General features: G+C 47.7%; 1 protein-coding gene across 1 annotated transcript in view; it reads left to right on the forward strand.

Moving 5' to 3' along the window:
- LOC139272906 (adenylate cyclase type 8-like) overlaps window positions 1-22,576 on the forward strand; it is a gene marked incomplete at its 3' end in the record, with an annotated part of 426,014 nt that overhangs the window by 316,100 nt on the left and 87,338 nt on the right. The window contains exons 15-16 of the mRNA XM_070889007.1: window positions 495-641; window positions 11,138-11,230. Of these exons, the coding sequence (XP_070745108.1) occupies window positions 495-641; window positions 11,138-11,230 (240 nt within the window). The remainder of the gene's footprint in view (window positions 1-494; window positions 642-11,137; window positions 11,231-22,576) is intronic.

Here is a 22,576-nt window from a genome sequence, read left to right on the forward strand (position 1 = left end):
ACTAACTCCCCGTGTGTCACTAACTCCCCGTGAGTCACTAACTCCCCGTGTGTCACTAACTCCCCGTGAGTCACTAACTCCCCGTGTGTCACTAACTCCCCGTGAGTCACTAACTCCCCGTGTGTCACTAACTCCCCGTGAGTCACTAACTCCCCGTGTGTCACTAACTCCCCGTGTGTCACTAACTCCCCGTGTGTCACTAACTCCCCGTGAGTCACTAACTCCCCGTGTGTCACTAACCCCCGTGTGTCACTAACCCCCCCCGTGAGTCACTAACTCCCCGTGTGTCACTAACTCCCCGTGTGTCACTAACACTCCCCGTGTGTCACTAACTCCCCGTGTGTCACTAACACTCCCCGTGTGTCACTAACTCCCCGTGTGTCACTAACCCCCCCCGTGTGTTGTGTACAGGACTCCTCTGGTGATGTTGGTGATTATTTTGATCTGATAACCAATTTGAGGTGATTTTGCTGATCAACTTGCTCTGTTTCCAGGATCTGTATTGCGAATCACATGACAATGTTGGAGTTCTGTTTGCTTCCATCCCGGAGTTTGGAACGTTATACTCGCAGGCTGAGAGCAATCAACAGGGACTGATGTGCCTGCAGCTGCTTAATGAGATCATTGCTGATTTTGATGATGTAGGTATCCTAGTGAGAGTCCAGTGGCGTTGATCACCCACGGCAGGCCGAACGTGTTCACACAGGTGTCTCTCTTGCACCTGGGTCTGTTCATTCTCAGCGTTTACACAGTTCTCTGGAATAAGTACCTGAATCATCACCATAGGCAGTCCCTCGCAATCGAGGAAGACTTGCTTCCACTCTTAAAGTGAGTTCTTGGGCGACTGAACAGTCCAATACGAGGACCACAGTCTCTCTCACAGGTGGGACAGACAGTGGTTGAGGGAAGGGGAGGGTGGGACAGGTTTGCCGCACGCTCCTTCCGCTGCCTGCGCTTGCTTTCTGCATGCTCTCGGCGACGAGACTCGAGGTGCTCAGCGCCCTCCCGGATGCTCTTCCTCCACTTAGGGCGGTCTTGGCCAGGGACTCTCAGGCGTTGGTGGGGATGTTACATTTTATCAGGGAGGCTTTGAGGGTGTCCTTGTAACGTTTCCGCTGCCCACCTGGGGCTCGCTTGCCGTGAAGATGTTCCGGTAACAGTGCTTGCTTTGGGGGTCTCGTATCTGGCATGCGAAACATACAAACATAGAAACATAGAAAATAGGTGCAGGAGTAGGCCATTCGGCCCTTCGAGCCTGCACCACCATTCAATAAAATCATGGCTGACCATTCACCTCAGTACCCCTTTCCTGCTTTCTCTCCATACCCCTTGATCCCTTTAGCCGTAAAGGCCACATCTAACTCCCTCTTGAATATATGCAATGAACTGGCATCAACAACTTTCTGCGGCAGGGAATTCCACAGGTTCACCACTCTCTGGGTGAAGAAGTTTCTCCTCATCTCAGTCCTAAATGGCTTACCCCTTATCCTTAGACTATGTCCCCTGGTTCTGGACTTCCACAACATCAGGAACATTCTTCCTGCATCTAACCTGTCCAGTCCTGTCAGAATGTTATATGTTTCTATGAGATCCCCTCTCATCCTTCTAAACTCCAGTGAATACAGGCCCAGTCGATCCAGTCTCTCCTCATATGTCAGTCCTGCCATCCTGGGAATCAGTCTGGTGAACCTTCGCTGTACTCCCTCAATAGCAAGAACGTCCTTTTTCAGATTAGGAGACCAAAACTGAACACAATATTCCAGGTGAGGCCTCACTAAGGCCCTGTACAACTGCAGTAAGACCTCCCTGCTCCTATACTCAAATCCCCTAGCTATGAAGGCCAACATACCATTTGCCTTATTCACCACCTGCTGTACCTGCATGCCAACTTTCAATGACTGATGTATCATGACACCCAGGTCTCGTTGCACCTCCCCTTTTCCTAATCTGCCGCCATTCAGATAATATTCTGCCTTCATGTTTTTGCCATCAAAGTGGATAACCTCACATTTATCCACATTATACTGCATCTGCCATGCATTGGCCCATTCACCTAACCTGTCCAAGTCACCCTGCAGCCTCTTAGCATCCTCCTCACAGCTCACACCGCCACCCAGCTTAGTGTCATCTGCAAACTTGGAGATATTACTCTTAATTCTTTCTTCTAAATCATTGATGTATATTGTAAATAGCTGGGGTCCCAGTACTGAGCCCTGCGGCACCCCACTAGTCACTGCCTGCCATTCTGAAAAGGACCCGTTTATCCCGACTCTCTGCTTCCTGTCTGACAACCAGTTCTCTATCCACGTCAATACATTACCCCCAATACCATGTGCTTTGATTTTGCACACCAATCTCTTGTGTGGGACCTTGTCAAAAGCCTTTTGAAAGTCCAAATACACCACATCCACTGGTTCTCCCTTGTCAAATCTACTAGTTACATCCTCAAAAAATTCCAGAAGATTTGTCAAGCATGATTTCCCTTTCATAAATCCATGCTGACTTGGACCGATCCTGTCACTGCTTTCCAAATGCGCTGCTATTTCATCTTTAATAATTGATTCCAACATTTTCCCCACTACTGATGTCAGGCTAACCAGTCTATAATTACCCGTTTTCTCTCTCCCTCCTTTTTTAAAAAGTGGTGTTACATTAGCTACCCTCCAGTCCATAGGAACTGATCCAGAGTCGATAGACTGTTGGAAAATGATCACCAATGCATCCACTATTTCTCGGGCCACTTCCTTAAATACTCTGGGATGCAGACTATCAGGCCCCGGGGATTTATCGGCCTTCAATCCCATCAACTTCCCTAACATAATTTCCTGACTAATAAGGATATCCTTCAGTTTCTCCTCTCTAGACCCTCGGTCCCCTAGTATTTGCGGAAGGTTATTTGTGTCTCCCTTCATGAAGATAGAACAAAAGTATTTGTTCAATTTGTCTGCCATTTCTTTGTACACCATTATAAATACACCTGAATCCGACTGCAAGGGACCTACGTTTGCCTTCACTAATCTTTTTCTCTTCACATATCTATAGAAGCTTTTGCGGTCAGTTTTTATGTTCCCAGCAAGCTTCCTCTCATCATCTATTTCCCCCTCCTAGTTAAACCCTTTGTCCTCCTCTGCTGAATTCTAAATTTCTTCCAGTCTTCAGGTTTGTTGCTTTTTCTGGCTAATTTATATGCCTCTTCCTTGGATTTAACTATCCCTAATTTCCCTTGTTAGCCACGGTTGAGCCACCTTCCCCGTTTTATTTTTACTTCAGACAGGGATGTACAATTGTTGAAGTTCACCCATGTGATCTTTAAATGTTTGCCATTGCCTATCCACCGTCAACCCTTTAAGTATCATTTGCCAGTCTATTCTAGCCAATTCACGTCTCATACCTTCAAAGTTACCTTTCCCTAAGTTCAGGACCTTAGTCTCTGAATTAACTATGTCGCTTTCCATACTAATAAAGAATTCTCCCATATTATGATCACTCTTCCCCAAGGGGCCTCGTACAACAATATTGCTAATTAATCCTTTCTCATTACACATCACCCAGTCTAGAATGGCCAGCTCTCTACTTGGTTCCTCAACATATTGGTCTAGAAAACCATCCCTAATACACTCCAGGAAATCCTCTTCATATCCAACATTCACTTTTGGATTTACTGCAGTTTCCTCCAGTTAAATATTGGGAAGGCTGAAGCCATCAACTTCAGCCCCCGCCACAGACTCCATTCCCTAGCCACCAATGCCATCCTCAGTGGGTAGTACACTCGCCTCTGAGTCAGAAGGTCATGTGTTCAAGTCCCACTCCAGGAATTTGAGCACGTTAATTTTGGCTGACTCATCAGTGCAGTGCTGAGGGTGTGCTGCACTGTCGGAGGTGCCGTCTTTTGGTTGAGACTTTAAACCGAGGCCCCATCTGCTCTCTCAGGTGGACGTTAAAGATCCCAGGGCACTATTTCGAAGAATAGCAGGGGAGTTATTCCGGTGTCCTGGCCAATATTTATCTCATGATCAACAAAGCAAAAAAACATTATCTGGTCATTATCACATTGCTGTTTGTGGCAGCTTGCTATGTGCAAGTTGGCTGCCGCGTTTCCCACATTACAACAGTGACTGCACTTCAAAAAAAAAGTTCTTCATTGTGTAATATCTTCTTACGACATCACTAAAGCACACACAGTCAAGATGGCTTCATTCCTTTTATTGTATAAATATCAGTGGTTGCATTACCACAGTAGTGCACTAGGTGGAGCTATATTATACTTCTCCCTCCTTAAAGAAGAAGTAATTATAACAAAATAATAATCGTACATAACTTGCATTGTTATACACAACAAACGATGTGAACTTAATTTGTCATATTTGCAAATCAAACTTAACCACTGGCTTTCTGCTTCGAAGAGGATACCTTCACTCTCGAACAGAACCTTCCAAACTTGGTGTCGAACTCAGACTCATTCTAGGCTGAGCCTGAGGAGAGTTTTTCTCCAAGGGATGCTCTTGGTCTACATTTGACTTTCTACAACTTCAGACTGTTTGTCTGCCTCACTCGGACCCATGCTTAACTTCTGATTTTCTCTTGGACGTAGTACATCTGATGTAGGATTTGCTACTGGTACTCGACTTGTAACAAGACTATCTGATTCATCAAAAATAATTGAATCATTCCAATTTTCAACTCCTTCCACATGATCAAATATCTTGACCAAATATGTGCGAGGACCACATATCTTCACCACACTTCCCGGTAACACTTTAACCATTTATGGTGATGGTTCTTCACTCTCACCTTCTGACGCAATTTCACACTTCTCTCTTTTACTCTACCACTATCATGATTCTCTTTCTGTCTTAATTGTTTCTCTTCTACGGACTGTGCCAAGTTTGGCTCTAACAACGAGGACCTGGTTCATGGCTGTTGCTTGAGAAACAACTCTGCTGGTGTTCTACCAGTAGTTGTATGAGGAATATTATGGTAAGTAATTCGAAAATTTGCCAATTTGTGGTCCAAAGACAATTGTCGTTTCTTTGGATTTGGATCCAACATTTGCTTGATGAGGGCACGTTTTACAATTTATACTGTGTGCTCTGCTGCAACATTTGAAGCAGGGTAGTATGGTGGAACTTTAGTATGTTTCACACCATTTGTGTTGGCCTTTATTGCAAAAGGGATGGAGTATAAAAGCAGAGAAGTCCTGCTACAACTGTACAGGGTATTGGTGAGGCCACACCTGGAGTACTGCGTACAGTTTTGGTCTCCGTGTTTAAGGAAAGATATACTTGCATTGGAGGCTGTTCAGAGAAGGTTCACTAGGTTGATTCCGGAGATGAGGGGATTGACTTATGAGGATAGGTTGAGTAGGTTGGGCCTAAACACATTGGAGTTCAGAAGAATGAGAGGTGATCTTATTGAAACTTATAAGATAATGAGAGGGCTCATCAAGATGGTGCAGAGAGGATATTTCCACTCATAGGGGAAACTAAAACTAGGGGACTATGGGTTAGATTTTACACTTTTTTTCATGCATAATGCCTACTTAATGTCCATTTCACCACCGAAATTACGTATAATGCCCAGATATCGCCCATTTAGCCACAAAATGGAAACTGACGCCCATTTTTCGGACACTTATTGGCAAGCGTTACTTTCGCCATGTACGTAACGCCGGGAAAAAATAATACCGCGCGCCCATTTTTTGGGGTAGAATCATCAGAATGGGTGAAACCAACGCCCATAATATCGCCCAGCGTTAATTTCCGCACGTAATTAACGCTGAGATTCAATAATACCGATCGCCCACTTTATTTTGTCGTAAAGATCACATTTGCCGAAACTAACGCCCAGGAGATCGCCCAGCGTCACTTTCACCACCTCGCACACATCTCGCCCACAATATCGCTTGCCCAAAAATTGCTGGGAAAAAGTGGAACTAACTGGAACTTATCATAGCGTTATGGACGCCATGTTCTACATCAATGTCGCATCCTTTAAAAGGCCGCTGTGCTTCAACCTCGGGGGAGTTCGGATGTACTCTGGAGGTCTTTCGAGGTGATGTGAACATCTGAACAAACATCTTTATCACACTGTGACCGATTGGGATTTAATAGGTGTCTTCATCGGGACATTCCTTGTTTGTGACCAATCGGTGGAAAACAGAGAGCTACTGCAATGGGGCCTGTCCTTTCTCACCCTCTCTTGGTGACCAAATACAGGCAGCAGACTCGACATCGCTGAAGGTACACTCCACTGCATTATGTGTACAATATAAGACGTGACAGACAGATGAGAAGGTCTAGACGTTACACCCCCCGCAAGTACAGGGAGAAGCATTCTTCCCTCGACTTGCCCGACACCACCTGCCTTCGGAGACTGCGCTTCCACAAAGAGGTTATCACTGGGTTATGCCAGCTGATAATGACAGATCTGCAGCCTGCCAGCACCATCAGTACTGCACTGTCCGTCGAGGTCAAAGTCACCGCGGTGCTGTCATTCTATGCCTCGGGTTCTTTTCAGGCCACAGCTGGCGACATTTGCGAACTTTCTCAGCATGCCACACATCGCTGCATTAGACAGGTCACTGAAGCCCTGTACCCACGCAGGAGTGACTTGATCAGCTTCCCTATGACCAGGGAGGCACAGAGTGAGAGGGCTCTAGGATTCTCCAGAATTACAAACTTCCCCAAGGTGCAGGGAGCAATAGACTCTACGCACATCGCGATGCGGGCACCTTTTCAGGATGCTGAGGTTTTCAGGAACCGCAAGGGATTCCACTCCCTGAATGTCCAACTGGTTGTCAACCACCGGCAAATTATACTGACAGTGAATGCTCAATTTCCGGGCAGCATCCATGATACTCACATCCTGTGTGAGAGCACTGTATCTGAGTTGTTTAACAATCAGCCACAAGGTCAATGCTGGATGCTTGGTGACAAAGGATATGGCCTCATCACCTGGCTGATGACCCCCCTGCGTGATACCCACACCGAGGCCGAGAGGCGATACAACGAGAGCCACAGAGCAACTTGCAATATCATGGAGAAAACCATTGGAGTGCTGAAGCAGCGCGTTAGATGCCTGGACCACTCAGGAGGCGAGCTCCAATACCACCCTGAACAGGTAGCTCAATTCATGGTGGTGTGCTCCATGCTACACAACTTGGCTATCAGGAGGGGACAAGAATTGCCTGATGAGTCTGACAGTCCCCCTCACCAGAGAGAGGAAGAGGAGGATGAGGAGGTGGACGCTGACATTGGCCCAGACAATCAGGCTGACGCTGAAGCCATGCCCCCGCCCCCCTGTAGACCGCATGAAAGGGCCCGTGGTGGCATGATAGCTCCCAGAGCCTTATGTCAGGAGCTCATCAATGATCGCTTTGCCTGAAAGAACATTGGTGTTATTTACAAGGATGACTCACTGCTGGGTGTGCAGGTCATACATCAATGGTGGGCATCACCTTGGTGACTGTTAAAGTTTAAGTTGATTGAAGTTAAGTGTCATTATACCCTTTGATGTTAAGGAATCACCAGCGTGTAATGGTGCAGCTATCTGAGCCAATGTGCTGCAAAGTTTTGTTCAATAAAAAACATTTTAAACTGCAACAGCAAGATGTTGCTGCTGGCTCTCATGTATGGTTGGCAATGGGGGTGCAGCACCTTGGGGTGCAGTGCCATGCTCCGGGATCACTGGGAGCCCTCTGCCACCAGTGTTCCTGGTTACCAGCTCCAGGGCCTCCTCCATCCCTCCCATGTTATATTTTATTTGTTGGACAAAAACTCGGTGCCAGCTATGTTCTTGGTGCTCAGTGGGCTTTTTGCTGCAGGTGGATCTCCGTCGTCCCTCCAATAACAGCCAGACAAGCACACACCACACCCACACACACTTTCAGTGCCTCTATGCTCCCTCTCTCTCTGTCTCCGCTTCTGAGCATGTAATGGTGACCCCTGACCTCCTGAATCGCGGGAATCGAGCGTTGCCATGCCGTTGCTAAGGACGGCGACACTTTACGGCAGAAGGTCAGCGAGATTTAATGCTAACGCCCATTTCATATCACTCGCGGTAACACCCAATTTCAAAAATGGAGACTAGGTGCTTTGAGAATGGGCGACAAGCCAGCGATCTGAAAACCCTTTTTTAACCGCCCACGCCGGAAATAACGCTCATTTTTGGGCGATCTGCACAAAAGTGTAAAATCTAGCCCATAATCTTAGAATAAGGGGCCGCCCATTTAAAACTGAGATGAGGAGAAATTTCTTCTCTCGGAGGGTTGTAAATCTGTGGAATTCTCTGCCCCAGAGAGCTGTGGAGGCTGGGTCATTGAATATATTTATGGCGGAGATAGACAGATTATTAAATGGTGGAGCAGGCTTGAGGGATCAAATGGCCTACTCCTGCTCCTATTTCTTAGGTTTTATATCGCATTGGATAATGAGGATAAAATAATCGGATTCCCTGCTGAAACTTTTGTTGGTGGATGATTCAGCAAACCGACAGAGATATTTTGAGAGGTTCTTTGTTTTGAATATAACTGGGACAACACCTCACTCAAAATTGTCCATAAGTGAAGGCAGAGTGTTTCTTCTGCAAGAAAACTGGGCATCCTGCTTGTTACATTCTCAAAGAACTCCAGCAAATTTGTCAAAAAATATCTTCTTACGACATCACTAAAGCACTCAAGGTGGCTTCATTCCTTTTACTGTATAAACATGGCTGCATTACCACACTAGTCCACTGGGTGGAGCAGTAGTCCACTAGGTAGTCGTGAAAGGTGCGAGAAAAATGCAATTCTTTCTTTCTTCCCTGGTCCCTGTCTCAGGCTGAACCAGACTGTTTGCAACCTTGGTGTCCTATTTCACTGGGAGATTAATTTCCAACCCCACATTAGAACATAAGAAATAGGAGCAGGAGTAGGCCCCTCGAGCCTGCTCCGTCATTCAATAAGATCATGGCTGATCCGATCATGGACTCAGCTCCACTTCCCCGCCCTCTCCCCATAACCCCTTATCCCCTTATCGTTTAAGAAACTGTCTATTTCTGTCTAAATGTATTCAATGTCCCAGCTTCCACAGCTCTCTGAGGCAGCGAATTCCACAGATTTACAACTCTCTGAGAGAAGAAATTCCTCCTCATCTCAGTTTTAAATGGGCGGCCCCTTATTCTAAGATTATGCGCTCTAGTTCTAGTCTCCCCTATCAGTAGAAACATCCTCTCTGCATCCACCTTGTCAAGCCCCCTCATAATCTTATACGTCTCGATAAGATCACCTCTCATTCTTCTGAATTCCAATGAGTAGAGGCCCAACCTACTCAACCTTTCCTCATAAGTCAACCCCCTCATCCCCGGAATCAACCGAGTGAACTTTCTCTGAACTGCCTCCAAAGCAAGTATATTCTTTTGTAAATATGGAACCCGTAAATATGCACGCAGTATACTAGGTGTGATCTCACCAATACCCTGTATAGCTGTAGCAAGACTTCCCTGCTTTTATACTCCATCCCCTTTGCAATAAAGGCCAAGATACCATTGGCCTTTCTGATCACTTGCTGTACCTGCATACAAACCTTTTGTGTTTCATGCACAAGTACCCTCAGGTCCCGCTATACTGCAGCACTTTGAAATCTTTCTCCATTTAAATAATAACTTGCCCTTTGATTTTTTTCTGCCAAAGTACATAACCTCACACTTTCCAACATTATACTCCATCTGCCAAAGTTTTACCCACTCACTTAGCCTGTCTATGTCTTTTTGCAGATTTTTTGTGTCCTCCTCACACATTGCTTTTCCTCCAATCTTTGTATTGTCGACAAACTTGGCTACGTTACACTCAGTCCCTTCCTCTAAGTCATTAATATAGATTGTAAATAGTTGGTGTCCCAGCACTGATCCCTGCGGCACCCCACTGGTGACTGATTGCCAACCTGAGAATGACCCATTTATCCCGACTCTCTGTTTTCTGTTAGTTAGCCAATTCTCTATCCATGCTAATATATTACCCCCAACCCTGTGAACTTTTATCTTGTGCAGTAACCTTTTATGTGGCACCTTGTCAAATGCCTTCTGGAAATCCAAATACACCACATCCACCCTGTTCGTTACATCATCAAAGAATTCCAGCAAATTTGTCAAACATGACTTCCCCTTCATAAATCCATGCTGACTCTGCCTGACCGAATTTTGCTTTTCCAAATGTCCTGCTACTGCTTCTTTAATAATGGACTCCAACATTTTCCCAACCACAGATGTTAGGCTAACTGGTCTATAGTTTCCTGCTTTTTGTCTGCCTCCTTTTTTAAATAGGGGCGTTACATTTGCAGTTTTCCAATCTGCTGGGACCTCCCCAGAATCCAGGGAATTTTGGTAAATTACAACCAATGCATCCACTATCCCTGCCGCTACTTCTCTTAAGACCCTAGGATGCAAGCCATCAGGTCCAGGGGATTTATCTGTCTTTAGTCCATTATCTTACTGAGTACCACCTCCTTAGTGATTGTGATTGTGTTAAGTTCCTCCCCCCCTATAGCCCCTTGACTATCCACTGTCGGAATATTGTTAGTGTCCTCTACCGTAAAGACTGATACAAAATATTTGTTCAGAGTTTCTGCCATCTCCATGTTCCCCATTATTAATTCCCCGGTCTCGTCCTCTAATGGACCAACATTTCCATCACAAACACCACTCACTTCCACCTACGTAACATCGTCCGGCTCTGACCTGCCCCAGTCCATCTGCTGCTAAAGCCTTCACCCATACTTTTATAACCTCTAGATTGGATTATTCCAATGCTCTCCTGGCCGGCCTTCCATCTTCCATCTCCAAAAACTTCAGTTCATCTGCTGCCCATATCCTAACTCTCACACCCTCCCTTTCCCCCACCATGGCAGGCACGCCTACAGCTGCCAATGCCCCGGAGCTTGGAATTCCCTCCCTAAACTTCTCAGCCTCTCTATCTTACTCACATCCATTAAAACCCTCCTTAAAACCCACATCTTCGACCAAGTTTTTGTCACCTATCCGAATGTAAGACACCTCAGAATGTTGCTGCACGTTAAAGTCATTATTGAAATGCGAGTTTTTGATGTTTTCGGACTGCAGTAACATTAGCTTGAACTCATTACCTTCTCATGGTTTGTTCATGTAGTTGCTGGGTGATGAACGTTTTGAGAAAATTGAAAAGATCAAGACCATTGGGAGTGCGTACATGGCGGTGTCTGGGCTGACTGAAACGCGCAAGGTATTCCTGCACCACACGTTAAATCTTTTGTAGCACACCACTAGTAAAATGCATGTTGGACAGAAGGTGTGGGGCACAGGGCACAGGGTGTGGGGCACAGGGCACAGGGTGTGGGGCACAGGCTGTGGGGCACAGGATGTGGGTCACAAGGTGTGGGTCACAAGGTGTGGGTCACAGGGTGTGGGGCACAGGGTGTGGGGCACAGGATGTGGGTCACAAGGTGTGGGAGTGTGGGGCACAGGGCACAGGGTGTGGGGCACAGGGTGTGGGTCCCAGGGTGTGGGAGTGTGGGGCACAGGGTGTGGGTCACAGGGTGTGGGGCACAGGGTGTGGGTCACAGGGTGTGGGTCACAGGGTGTGGGAGTGTGGGGCACAGGGTGTGGGTCACAGGGTGTGGGTCACAGGGTGTGGGAGTGTGGGGCACAGGGTGTGGGTCACAGGGTGTGGGGCACAGGGTGTGGGTCACAGGGTGTGGGAGTGTGGGTCACAGGGTGTGGGAGTGTGGGTCACAGGGTGTGGGTCACAGGGTGTGGGGCACAAGGTGTGGGGCACAGGGTGTGGGGCACAGGGTGTGGGGCACAGTGTGGGTCACAGGGTGTGGGGCACAGGGTGTGGGTCCCAGCGTGTGGGGCACAGGGTGTGGGGCACAGGGCACAGGGTGTGGGGCACAGGGTGTGGGAGTGTGGGTCACAGGGTGTGGGGCACAGGGTGTGGGGCACAGGGTGTGGGGTACAGGGCACAGGGTGTGGGGCACAGGGTGTGGGGCACAGGGTGTGGGGTATAGGGCACAGGGTGTGGGGCACAGGGTGTGGGGCACAAGGTGTGGGGTACAGGGCACAGGGTGTGGGGCACAGGTGTGGGGCACAAGGTGTGGGGCACAGGGTGTGGGGCACAGGGTGTGGGTCACAGAGTGTGGGTCACAGGGTGTGGGTCCCAGGGTGTGGGGCACAGGGTGTGGGGCACAGGGTGTGGGTCACAGGGTGTGGGTCACAGAGTGTGGGGCACAGGGTGTGGGTCCCAGGGTGTGGGGCACAAGGTGTGGGTCACAGGGTGAGGGTCACAAGGTGTGGGGCACAGGGTGTGGGTCACAGAGTGTGGGGCACAGAGTGTGGGTCACAGGGTGTGGGTCACAGGGTGTGGGTCCCAGGGTGTGGGGCACAAGGTGTGGGTCACAGGGTGAGGGTCACAAGGTGTGGGGCACAGGGTGTGGGGCACAGGGTGTGGGTCACAGAGTGTGGGGCACAGAGTGTGGGTCACAGGGTGTGGGTCACAAGGTGTGGGGCACAGGGTGTGGGTCACAGAGTGTGGGTCACAGGGTGTGGGTCACAGAGTGTGGGGCACAGAGTGTGGGTCACAAGGTGTGGGTCACAGAGTGTGGGTCACAAGGTGTGGGGCACAGGGTGTGGGTCACAGAGTGTGGGTCACAGGGTGTGGGTCACAGAGTGTGGGGCACAGGGTGTGGGTCACAGAGTGTGGGGCACAGAGTGTGGGTCACAGGGTGTAGGTCACAGGGTGTGGGGCACAGGGTGTGGGTCACAGAGTGTGGGTCACAGGGTGTGGGTCACAGGGTGTGGGTCACAGAGTGTGGGGCACAGAGTGTGGGTCACAGAGTGTGGGTCACAGGGTGTGGGTCACAGAGTGTGGGTCACAGGGTGTGGGTCACAGAGTGTGGGGCACAGAGTGTGGGTCACAGGGTGTGGGGTACAGGGCACAGGGTGTGGGTCACAGGTTGTGGGGCACAGGGTGTGGGGCACAGAGTGTGGGTCACAGGGTGTGGGGCACAGGGTGTGGGTCACAGGGTGTGGGACACAGGGTGTGGGTCACAGGGTGTGGGGCACAGGGTGTGGGTCACAGGGTGTGGGGCACAAGGTGTGGGGCACAGGGTGTGGGTCACAGGGTGTGGGTCACAGGGTGTGGGGCACAGAGTGTGGGGCACAGGGTGTGGGTCACAGAGTGTGGGGCACAGGGTGTGGGGCACAGGGTGTGGGTCACAGAGTGTGGGTCACAGGGTGTGGTTCACAGGGTGTGGGTCACAAGGTGTGGATCACAGGGTGTGGGTCACAGGGTGTGGGGCACAGAGTGTGGGTCACAAGGTGAGGGGCACAGGGTGTGGGTCACAGGGTGTGGGGCACAGTGTGTGGGTCACAGGGTGTGGGGCACAAGGTGTGGGTCACAGGGTGTGGGGCACAAGGTGTGGGTCACAGGGTGTGGGGCACAGGGTGTGGGTCACAGGGTGTGGGGCACAGGGTGTGGGTCACAGAGTGTGGGTCACAGAGTGTAGGTCACAGGGTGTGGGGCACAAGGCGTGGGTCACAGAGTGTGGGTCACAGGGTGTGGGTCAAAGAGTGTGGGTCACAGAGTGTGGGTCACAGGGTGTGGGAGTGTGGGTCACAGAGTGTGGGTCACAGGGTGTGGGTCACAAGGTGTGGGTCACAGGGTGTGGGTCACAGAGTGTGGGGCACAGGGTGTGGGTCACAGGGTGTGAGTCACAGGGTGTGGGGCACAGGGTGTGGGTCACAGAGTGTGGGTCACAGAATGTAGGGCACACGGTGTGGGTCACAAGGTGTGGGTCACAGGGTGTGGGTCACAGAGTGTGGGGCACAAGGTGTGGGTCACAGAGTGTGGGTCACAGAGTGTAAGGCACACGGTGTGGGTCACAAGGTGTGGGTCACAGGGTGTGGGTCACAGAGTGTGGGGCACAAGGTGTGGGTCACAGAGTGTGGGTCACAGAGTGTAGGGCACAGGGTGTGGGTCACAGAGTGTGGGTCACAGAGTGTGGGGCACAAGGTGTGGGTCACAGAGTGTGGGTCACAGAGTGTGGGTCACAGAGTGTAGGGCACAGAGTGTGGGGCACAGAGTGTGGGGCAGCACGTGTTGTCTAACATGCTGCTTGCAACAAATGCTTGCTTTGTAATCAGTTTATGTTTTATATCGCAACATTAAACATAATTGTTTTGTAATATACTGGCCTGGAATTTGCAGAAAGGCTGTGCCAGGGAATGGTATATTTGCAGTGTCTGCCATTGTTCCAGTCCCAGGAAATTACGCCATTACTTACACCGCGCAATAATCTCCTGGGACTGTGCAGTTACATAGAAACATAGAAAATAGGTGCAGGAGTCGGCCATTCGGCCCTTCGAGCCTGCACCACCATTCGTTAAGATCATGGCTGATCATTCCCTCAGTATCCCTTTCCTGCTTTCTCTCCATACCCCTCGATTCCTTTAGCCGTAAGGGCCATATCTAACTCCATGTTGAATATATCCAATGAACTGGCATCAACAACTCTCTGCAGCAGGGAATTCCACAGGTTAACAACTCTCTGAGTGAAGAAGTTTCTCCTCATCTCGGTCCTAAATGGCCTACCCCTTATCCTTAGACTGTGTCCCCTGGTTCTGGACTTCAGCAACATCGGGAACATTCTTCCTATATCTAATCTGTCCAATCTCGTCAGAATTTTATATGTTTCTGTCAGATCCCCTCTCGTTTTTCTAAACTCCAGTGAATGCAGGCCCAGTCGATCCAGTCTCTCCTCATATGTCAGTCCTGCCATCCTGGGAATCAGTCTGGAGAACCTTCGCTGCACTCCCTCAATAGCAAGAATGCGATGCAGAGAATGTTGTGGATAGCACATTTAGTGAGTTGGTCACAGCCCAGTTAAGGGTTAGGATAGATAGGGAATGGATAACCAAAAGATAAGGCAAGAGCAGGAAGGTAGTGCAGGAGTCCCCTGCGGTCATCTCCCTCAAAACAGATATACCATTTTGGATACTGTTGGGGGAGATGACTTACCAGGGGAAGGCACCAGCAGCCAGGTTCATGGCACTGTGGGTGGCTCTGCTGCAGAGAAGGGCGGGAAAAAGAGTGTGAGAGCGATAGTGATAGGGGACTCTATTGTAAGGGGAATAGATAGGCGTTTCTGCGGCCGCAACCGAGACTCCAGGATGGTATGTTGCCTCCTTGGTGCAAGGTTCAAGGATGTCTCGGAGCGGCTGCAGAGCATTCTGGAGAGGGAGGGTGAACAGCCAGTTGTCGTGGTACATGTAGGTACCAACGACATAGGTAAAAAGCAGGAAGAGGTCCGACAAACTGAATTTAGGGAGCTAGGAGTTAAATTAAAAAGTAGGACCTCAAAGGACTTCAAATCTCTGGATTGCTACCAGTGCCATGTGTAATCAGAGTAGAGGGAGCAGGATAGTTAGAATAAATACGTGGCTTGAGCAGTGGTGCAAGAGGGAGGGATTCAAATTCCTGGGACATTGGAATCAGTTCTGGGGGAAGTGGGACCTGTACAAAAGGGACGGTCTGCACTTGGGCAGGACTGGAACTGATGTCCAAGGGGTAACATTTGCTAATGCAGTTCGGGAGTGTTTAAACTAATATGGCAGGGGGATGGGAACTTATGCAGCGAGACAGGGCGAAATAATATGGAGTCAGAAACAGATGGTAGAAAGGTAAAAAGCAATAGTGGAAGGCCGAGTAAACAAAGGCAAGGAACAAAAAGGGCCACACTACATCATAATTCTAAAAGGACAAAGGGTGTTAAAAAAACAAGCCTGAAGGCTTTGTGTATTAATGCAAGGAGTATCCGTAATAAGGTGGATGAATTAACTGTGCAAATAGATGTTAACAAATATGATGTGATTGGGATTACAGAGACGTGGCTCCAGGATGATCAGGGCTGGGAACTCAACATCCATTGCTATTCAACATTCAGGAAGGATAGAGTAAAAGGAAAAGGAGGTGGGGTAGCATTGCTGGTGAAAGAGGAGACTAATGCAATAGTTAGGAAGGACATTAGCTTGGATGATGTGGAATCTATATGGGTAGAGCTGCAGAACACCAAAGGGAAAAAAACGTTAGTGGGAGTTGTGTACAGACCTCCAAACAGTAGTAGTGATGTTGGGGAGGGCATCAAACAGGAAATTAGGGGTGCATGCAATAAAGGTGAAGCAGTTATAATGGGTGACTTCAATATGCACATAGATTGGGCTAACCAAACTGGAAATAATACAGTGGAGGAGGATTTCCTGGAGTGCATAAGGAATGGTTTTCTCGACCAATATGTCAAGAACCAACTCGGGGGAGGCCATCTTAGACTGGGTGTTGTGTAATGAGAGAGGATTAATTAGCAATCTCATTGTGCGAGGCCCCTTGGGAAAGAGTGACCATAATATGGTGGAATTCTACATTAGGATGGAGAATGAAACAGTTAATTCAGAGACCATGGTCCAGAACTTAAAGAAGGGTAACTTTGAAGGTATGAGGCGTGAAATGGCTAGGATAGATTGACGAATGATACTTAAGGGGTTGACTGTGGATGGGCAATGGCAGACATTTAGAGACCGCATGGATGAACTACAACAATTGTACATCCCTCTCTGGCGTAAAAATAAAAAAGGGAAGGTGGCTCAACCGTGGCTATCAAGGGAAATCAGGGATAGTATTAAAGCCAAGGAAGTGGCATACAAATTGGCCAGAAATTGCAGTGAACCTGGGGACTGGGAGAAATTTAGAACTCAGCAGAGGAGGACAAAGGGTTTGATTAGGGCAGGGAAAATAGAGCACGAGAGGAAGCTTGCAGGGAACATTAAAACGGACTGCAAAAGCTTCTATAGATATGTAAAGAGAAAAAGGTTAGTAAAGACAAAAGTAAGGTCTCCTGCAGTCAGAATCAGGGGAAGTCATAACGGGGAACAAAGAAATGGCGGACCAATTGAACAAGTACTTTGGTTCGGTATTCACTGAGGAGGACACAAACAACCTTCCGGATATAAAAGGGGTCGGGGGGTCTAGTAAGAAGGAGGAACTGAGGGAAAACCTTATTAGTCGGGAAATTGTGTTGGGGAAATTGGTGGGATTGAAGGCCGATAAATCCCTAGGGCCTGATGGACTGCATCCCAGAGTACTTAAGGAGGTGGCCATGGAAATAGCGGATGCATTGACAGTCATTTTCCAACATTCCATTGACTCTGGATCAGTTCCTATCGAGTGGAGGGTAGCCAATGTAACCCCACTTTTTAAAAAATGAGGGCGAGAGAAAACAGGGAATTATAGACTGGTCAGCCTGACATCGGTAGTGGGTAAAATGATGGAATCAATTATTAAGGATGTCATAGCAGCGCATTTGGAAAGAGGTGACATGATTGGTTCAAGTCAACATGGATTTGTGAAAGGGAAATCATGCTTGACAAATCTTCTGGAATTTTTTGAGGATGTTTCCAGTAGAGTGGACAAGGGAGAACCAGTTGATGTGGTGTATTTGGACTTTCAGAAGGCTTTCGAAAGGAAGTTGGATGAAGTCCTTACTACTAGGGGGATCAAGGGGTTTGGCGAGAAAGCAGGAAGGGGGTACTGAAGTTGCATGTTCAGCCATGAACTCATTGAATGGCAGTGCAGGTTAGAAGGGCCAAATGACCTACTCCTACACCTATTTTCTATGTTTCTATGTTTCTATGTCACACATAAGAGATTAATGTGCAATGTTAAAGCACATGGGATTGGGGGCAGTGTGCTGACGTGGATTGAGAACTGGTTGGCAGACAGGAAGCAAAGAGTAGGAGAAAATGGATACTTTTCAGAATGGCAGGCAGTGACTAGTGGGGTACCGCAAGGTTCTGTGCTGGGGCCCCAGCTGTTTACACTGTATATTAATGATTTAGACGAGGGGATTAAATGTAGTATCTCCAAATTTGCGGATGACACTAAGTTGGGTGGCAGTGTGAGCTGCGAGGAGGATGCTATGAGGCTGTTGAGTGACTTGGATAGGTTAGGTGAGTGGGCAAATGCATGGCAGATGAAGTGCTGTTACATTAGCTACCCTCCAGTCCATAGGGACTGATCCAGAGTCCATAGATGGTTGGAAAATGTTTACCAATGCATCCACTATTTCTAGGGCCACTTCCTTAAGTACTCTGGGATGCAGACTATCAGGCCCCGGGGATTTAGCGGCCTTCAATCCCATCAATTTCCCTCACGCAATTTCCCGCCTAATAAGGATATCCTTCAGTTCCTCCTTCTCACTAGACCCTCGATCCCCTTGTACTTCCGGAAGGTTATTTGTGTCTTGTTTCGTGAAGACAGAACCATAAATAGAATTATAAATTCACCTGAATCTCACTGCAAAGGACCTACGTTTGTCTTCACTAATCTTTTTCTCTTCACATATCTATCGAAGCTTTTGCGGTCAGTTTTCATGTTCCCGGCAAGCTTCCTCACATACTCTATTTTCCCCCTCCGAATCAAACCCTTTGTACTTCTCTGCTGAATTCTAAATTTCTCCCAGTCCTCAGATTTGCTGCCTTTTCTGGCCAATTTATATGCCTCTTCCTTGGATTTAACACAATCCTTAAGTTCCCTTGTTAGCCACGGTTGAGCCACCTTCCCCATTTTATTTTTACTCCAAACAGGGATGAACACTTGTTGAAGCTCTTCCGTGTGATCCATAAATGTAAGCCATTGCCTATCCACCGTCAACCCTTTAAGTATCATTTGCCAGTTTATTCTAGCCAATTGACATCTTATACCATTGAAGTTACCTTTCCTTAAGTTCAGGACCCTAGTCTCTGAATTAACTGTGTTACTCTCCATCTTAATAAAGAATTCTACCATATTATGGTCACTCTTCCTCAAGTGGTCTCGCACAACAAGATTGCTAATTAGTCCTTTCTCATTACACATCACCCAGTCTAGGATGGCCAGCCTTCTAGTTGGTTCCTCGACATATTGGTCTGGAAAACCATCCCTAATACACTCCAGGAAATCCTCCTCCACCGTATTGGTACCAGTTTGGTTAACCCAATCTATATGTAGATTAAAGTCGCCCATGATAACTGCTGTACCTTTATTGCACACATCCCTAATTTCTTGTTTGATGCTGTCCCCAACCTCACTACTACTGTTTGGTGGTCTGCACACAACTCCCACTAGCGTTTTCTGCCCCTTGGTATTCCACAGCTCCACCCATACAGATTCCACATCATCCAGGCTAATGTCCTTCCTTACTATTGCATTAATTTCCTCTTTAACCAGAACGCCACCCCGCCTCCTTTTCCTTTCTGTCTATCCTTCCTAAATGTTGAATACCCCTGGATGTTGAGTTCCCAGCCTTGGTCACCCTGGAGCCATGTCTCCGTGATGCCAATTATATCATATTCATTAATTGCTGCCTGTGCAGTTAATTAATCCACCTTATTACAAATACTCCTCGCATTGAGGCACAGAGCTTGTCTTTTTAACACACTTTGTCCTTTTAGAATTTTGCTGTAATATGGACCTTTTTGATTTTTGCCTTGGGTTTCTCTGCCCTCCACTTTTACCTTTCTTCTTTCTATCTTTTGCTTCTGACCCCATTTTACTTCCCTCTGTCTCCCTGCATAGATTCCCATCCCCCTGCCATATTAGTTTAACCCCTCCCCAACAGCACTAGCAAACACTCCCCCTGGGACATTGGTTCCGGTCCTGCCCAGGTGCAGACCATCCGGTTTGTACTAGTCCCACCTCCCCCAGAATTGGTTCCAATATCCCAGGAATTTGAATCACTCCCTCCTGTACCACTCCTGAAGCCATGTATTCATTCGAGCTATCCTGCGATTCCTACTCTGACTAGCACGTGGCACTGGCAGCAATCCTGAGATTACTACCTTTGAGGTCCTACTTTTTAATTTAACTCCTAGCTCCCTAAATTATGCTTGTAGGATTCATCCTGTGTTTTACCTGTATCGTTGGTACCTATATGCACCACGACAACTGGCTGTTTACCCTCCCCCTTCAAAATGTCTTGCAGCTGCTCCGAGATATCCTTGACCTTTGCACCAATGTGTATAAGGTGGCCAAGGTTAGTGGGAAACAAGAAGATTGGGAAAATTTTAAACAACAGCAAAGAATGACTAAGGAAGCAATAAAGAAAGGAAAAATAGATTACGAAGGTAAACTTGCGCAAAACATAAAAACGGATAGTAAAAGCTTTTACAGATATATAAAACGGAAAAGAGTGACTAAAGTAAATGTTGGTCCCTTAGAAGCTGAGAAAGGGGATTTAATCATGGGAAATGTGGAAATGGCTGAGACCTTAAACAATTATTTTGCTTCGGTCTTCACAGTGGAAGACACAAAAACCATGCCAAAAATTGCTGGTCACAGGAATGTGGGAAGGGAGGACCTTGAGACAATCACTATCACTCGGGGGGTAGTGCTGGACAGGCTAATGGGACTCAAGGTAGACAAGTCCCCTGGTCCTGATGAAATGCATCCCAGGGTATTAAAAGAGATGGCGGAGGTTATAGCAGATGTATTCATTATAATCTACCAAAATTCTCTGGACTCTGGGGGGGGTACCAGCGGATTGGAAAACAGCTAATGTAATGCCTCTGTTTAAAAAAGGGGGCAGACAAAAGGCAGGTAACTATAGGCCAGTTAGTTTAACATCTGTAGTGGGGAAAATGCTTGAAACTATCATAAAGGAAGAAATAGCGAGACATCTAGATAGGAATAGTGCAATCAAGCAGACGCAGCATGGATTCATGAAGGGGAAATCATGTTTAACTAATTTACTGGAATTCTTTGAGGATATAACAAGCATGGTGGATAGAGGTGTACCGATGGATGTGGTGTATTTAGATTTTCAAAAGGCATTCGATAAGGTACCACACAAAAGGTTACTGCAGAAGATAAAGGTACGCGGAGTCAAAGGAAATGTGTTAGCAAGGATAGAGAATTGGCTGGCTAACAGAAAGCAGAGAGTCGGGATAAATAGGTCCTTTTCGGGTTGGAAATCGGTGGTTAGTGGTGTGCCACAGGGATCGGTGCTGGGACCACAACTGTTTACAATATACATAGATGACCTGGAAGAGGGGACAGAGCGTAATGTAACAAAATTTGCAGATGACACAAAGATTAGTGGGAAAGCGGGTTGTGTAGAGGACACAGAAAGGCTGCAAAGAGATTTAGATAGATTAAGCGAATGGGCTAAGGTTTGGCAGATGGAATACAATGTCGGAAAGTGTGAGGTCATCCACCTTGGGAAAAAAAACAGTAAAAGGGAATATTATTTGAATGGGGAGAAATTACAACATGCTGCGGTGCAGAGGGACCTGGGGGGTCCTTGTGCATGAATCCCAAAAAGTTAGTTTGCAGGTGCAGCAGGTAATCAGGAAGACGAATGGAATGTTGGCCTTCATTGCGAGAGGGATGGAGTACAAAAGCAGGGAGGTCCTGCTGCAACTGTACAGGGTATTGGTGAGGCCGCACCTGGAGTACTGCGTGCAGTTTTGTTCACCTTACTTAAGGAAGGATATACTGGCTTTGGAGGGGGTACAGAGACGATTCACGAGGCTGATTCCGGAGATGACGGGGTTACCTTATGATGATAGATTGAGTAGACTGGGTCTTTACTCGTTGGAGTTCAGAAGGATGACGGGTGATCTTATAGAAACATTTAAAATAATGAAAGGGATAGACAAGATAGAGTCAGAGAGGTTGTTTCCACTGGTCGGGGAGACTAGAACTAGGGGGCGCAGCCTCAAAATACGGGGGAGCCAATTTAAAACCGAGTTGAGAAGGAATTTCTTCTCCCAGAGGGTTGTGAATCTGTGGAATTCTCTGCCCAAGGAAGCAGTTGAGGCTAGCTCATTGAATGTATTCAAGTCACAGATAGATAGATTTTTAACCAATAAGGGAATTAAGGGTAAGTGGAGCTGAGTCCACGGCCAGATCAGCCATGATCTTGTTGAATGGCGGAGCAGGCTCGAGGGGCTAGATGGCCTACTGCTGTTCCTAATTCTTATGTTCTTATGTACCAGGGAGGCAACATACCATCCTGGAGTCTCGATTGCACCCGCAGAAACGCCTATCTATTCCCCTTACAATAGAATCCTCTATCACTATCGCTCTCCCACTCTTTTTTCTGCCCTCCTGTCCTAGCCGTGTGATCTCTCCCACCCAGGGAGCTTTCTTCATCAGCCCAATCCTTCCATCCACCTTTTGCTGGTGATTGCACACATTGCAGTTCAGAAGAATGAGAGGTGATCTTATGGAAAGATAATGAGTGTGCTCGACAAGGTGGAGGTAGAGAGGATCTTTGCACTCATCGGGGAAACTAAAACTAGGGGACATAGTCTCAGAATAAGGGGTCGCCCATTCTCCTCCGGATGAGGAGAAATTTCTTCTCTCAGAGAGTTGTAAATGTGTGGAACTCTCTGCCCCAGAGAGCTATGGAGGCTGGGTCATTGAATATACTTAAGGCGGAGATAGACAGATTTTTGAGTGATAAGGGAGTAAAGGGTTATGGGGAGCAGGCAGGTCAGTGGAGCTGAGTCCATGATCAGATCAGCCATGATCGTATTGAGT

The sequence above is a fragment of the Pristiophorus japonicus genome, chromosome 9 (assembly GCF_044704955.1).
Source record: "Pristiophorus japonicus isolate sPriJap1 chromosome 9, sPriJap1.hap1, whole genome shotgun sequence".
NCBI lineage: Eukaryota > Metazoa > Chordata > Chondrichthyes > Pristiophoridae > Pristiophorus > Pristiophorus japonicus.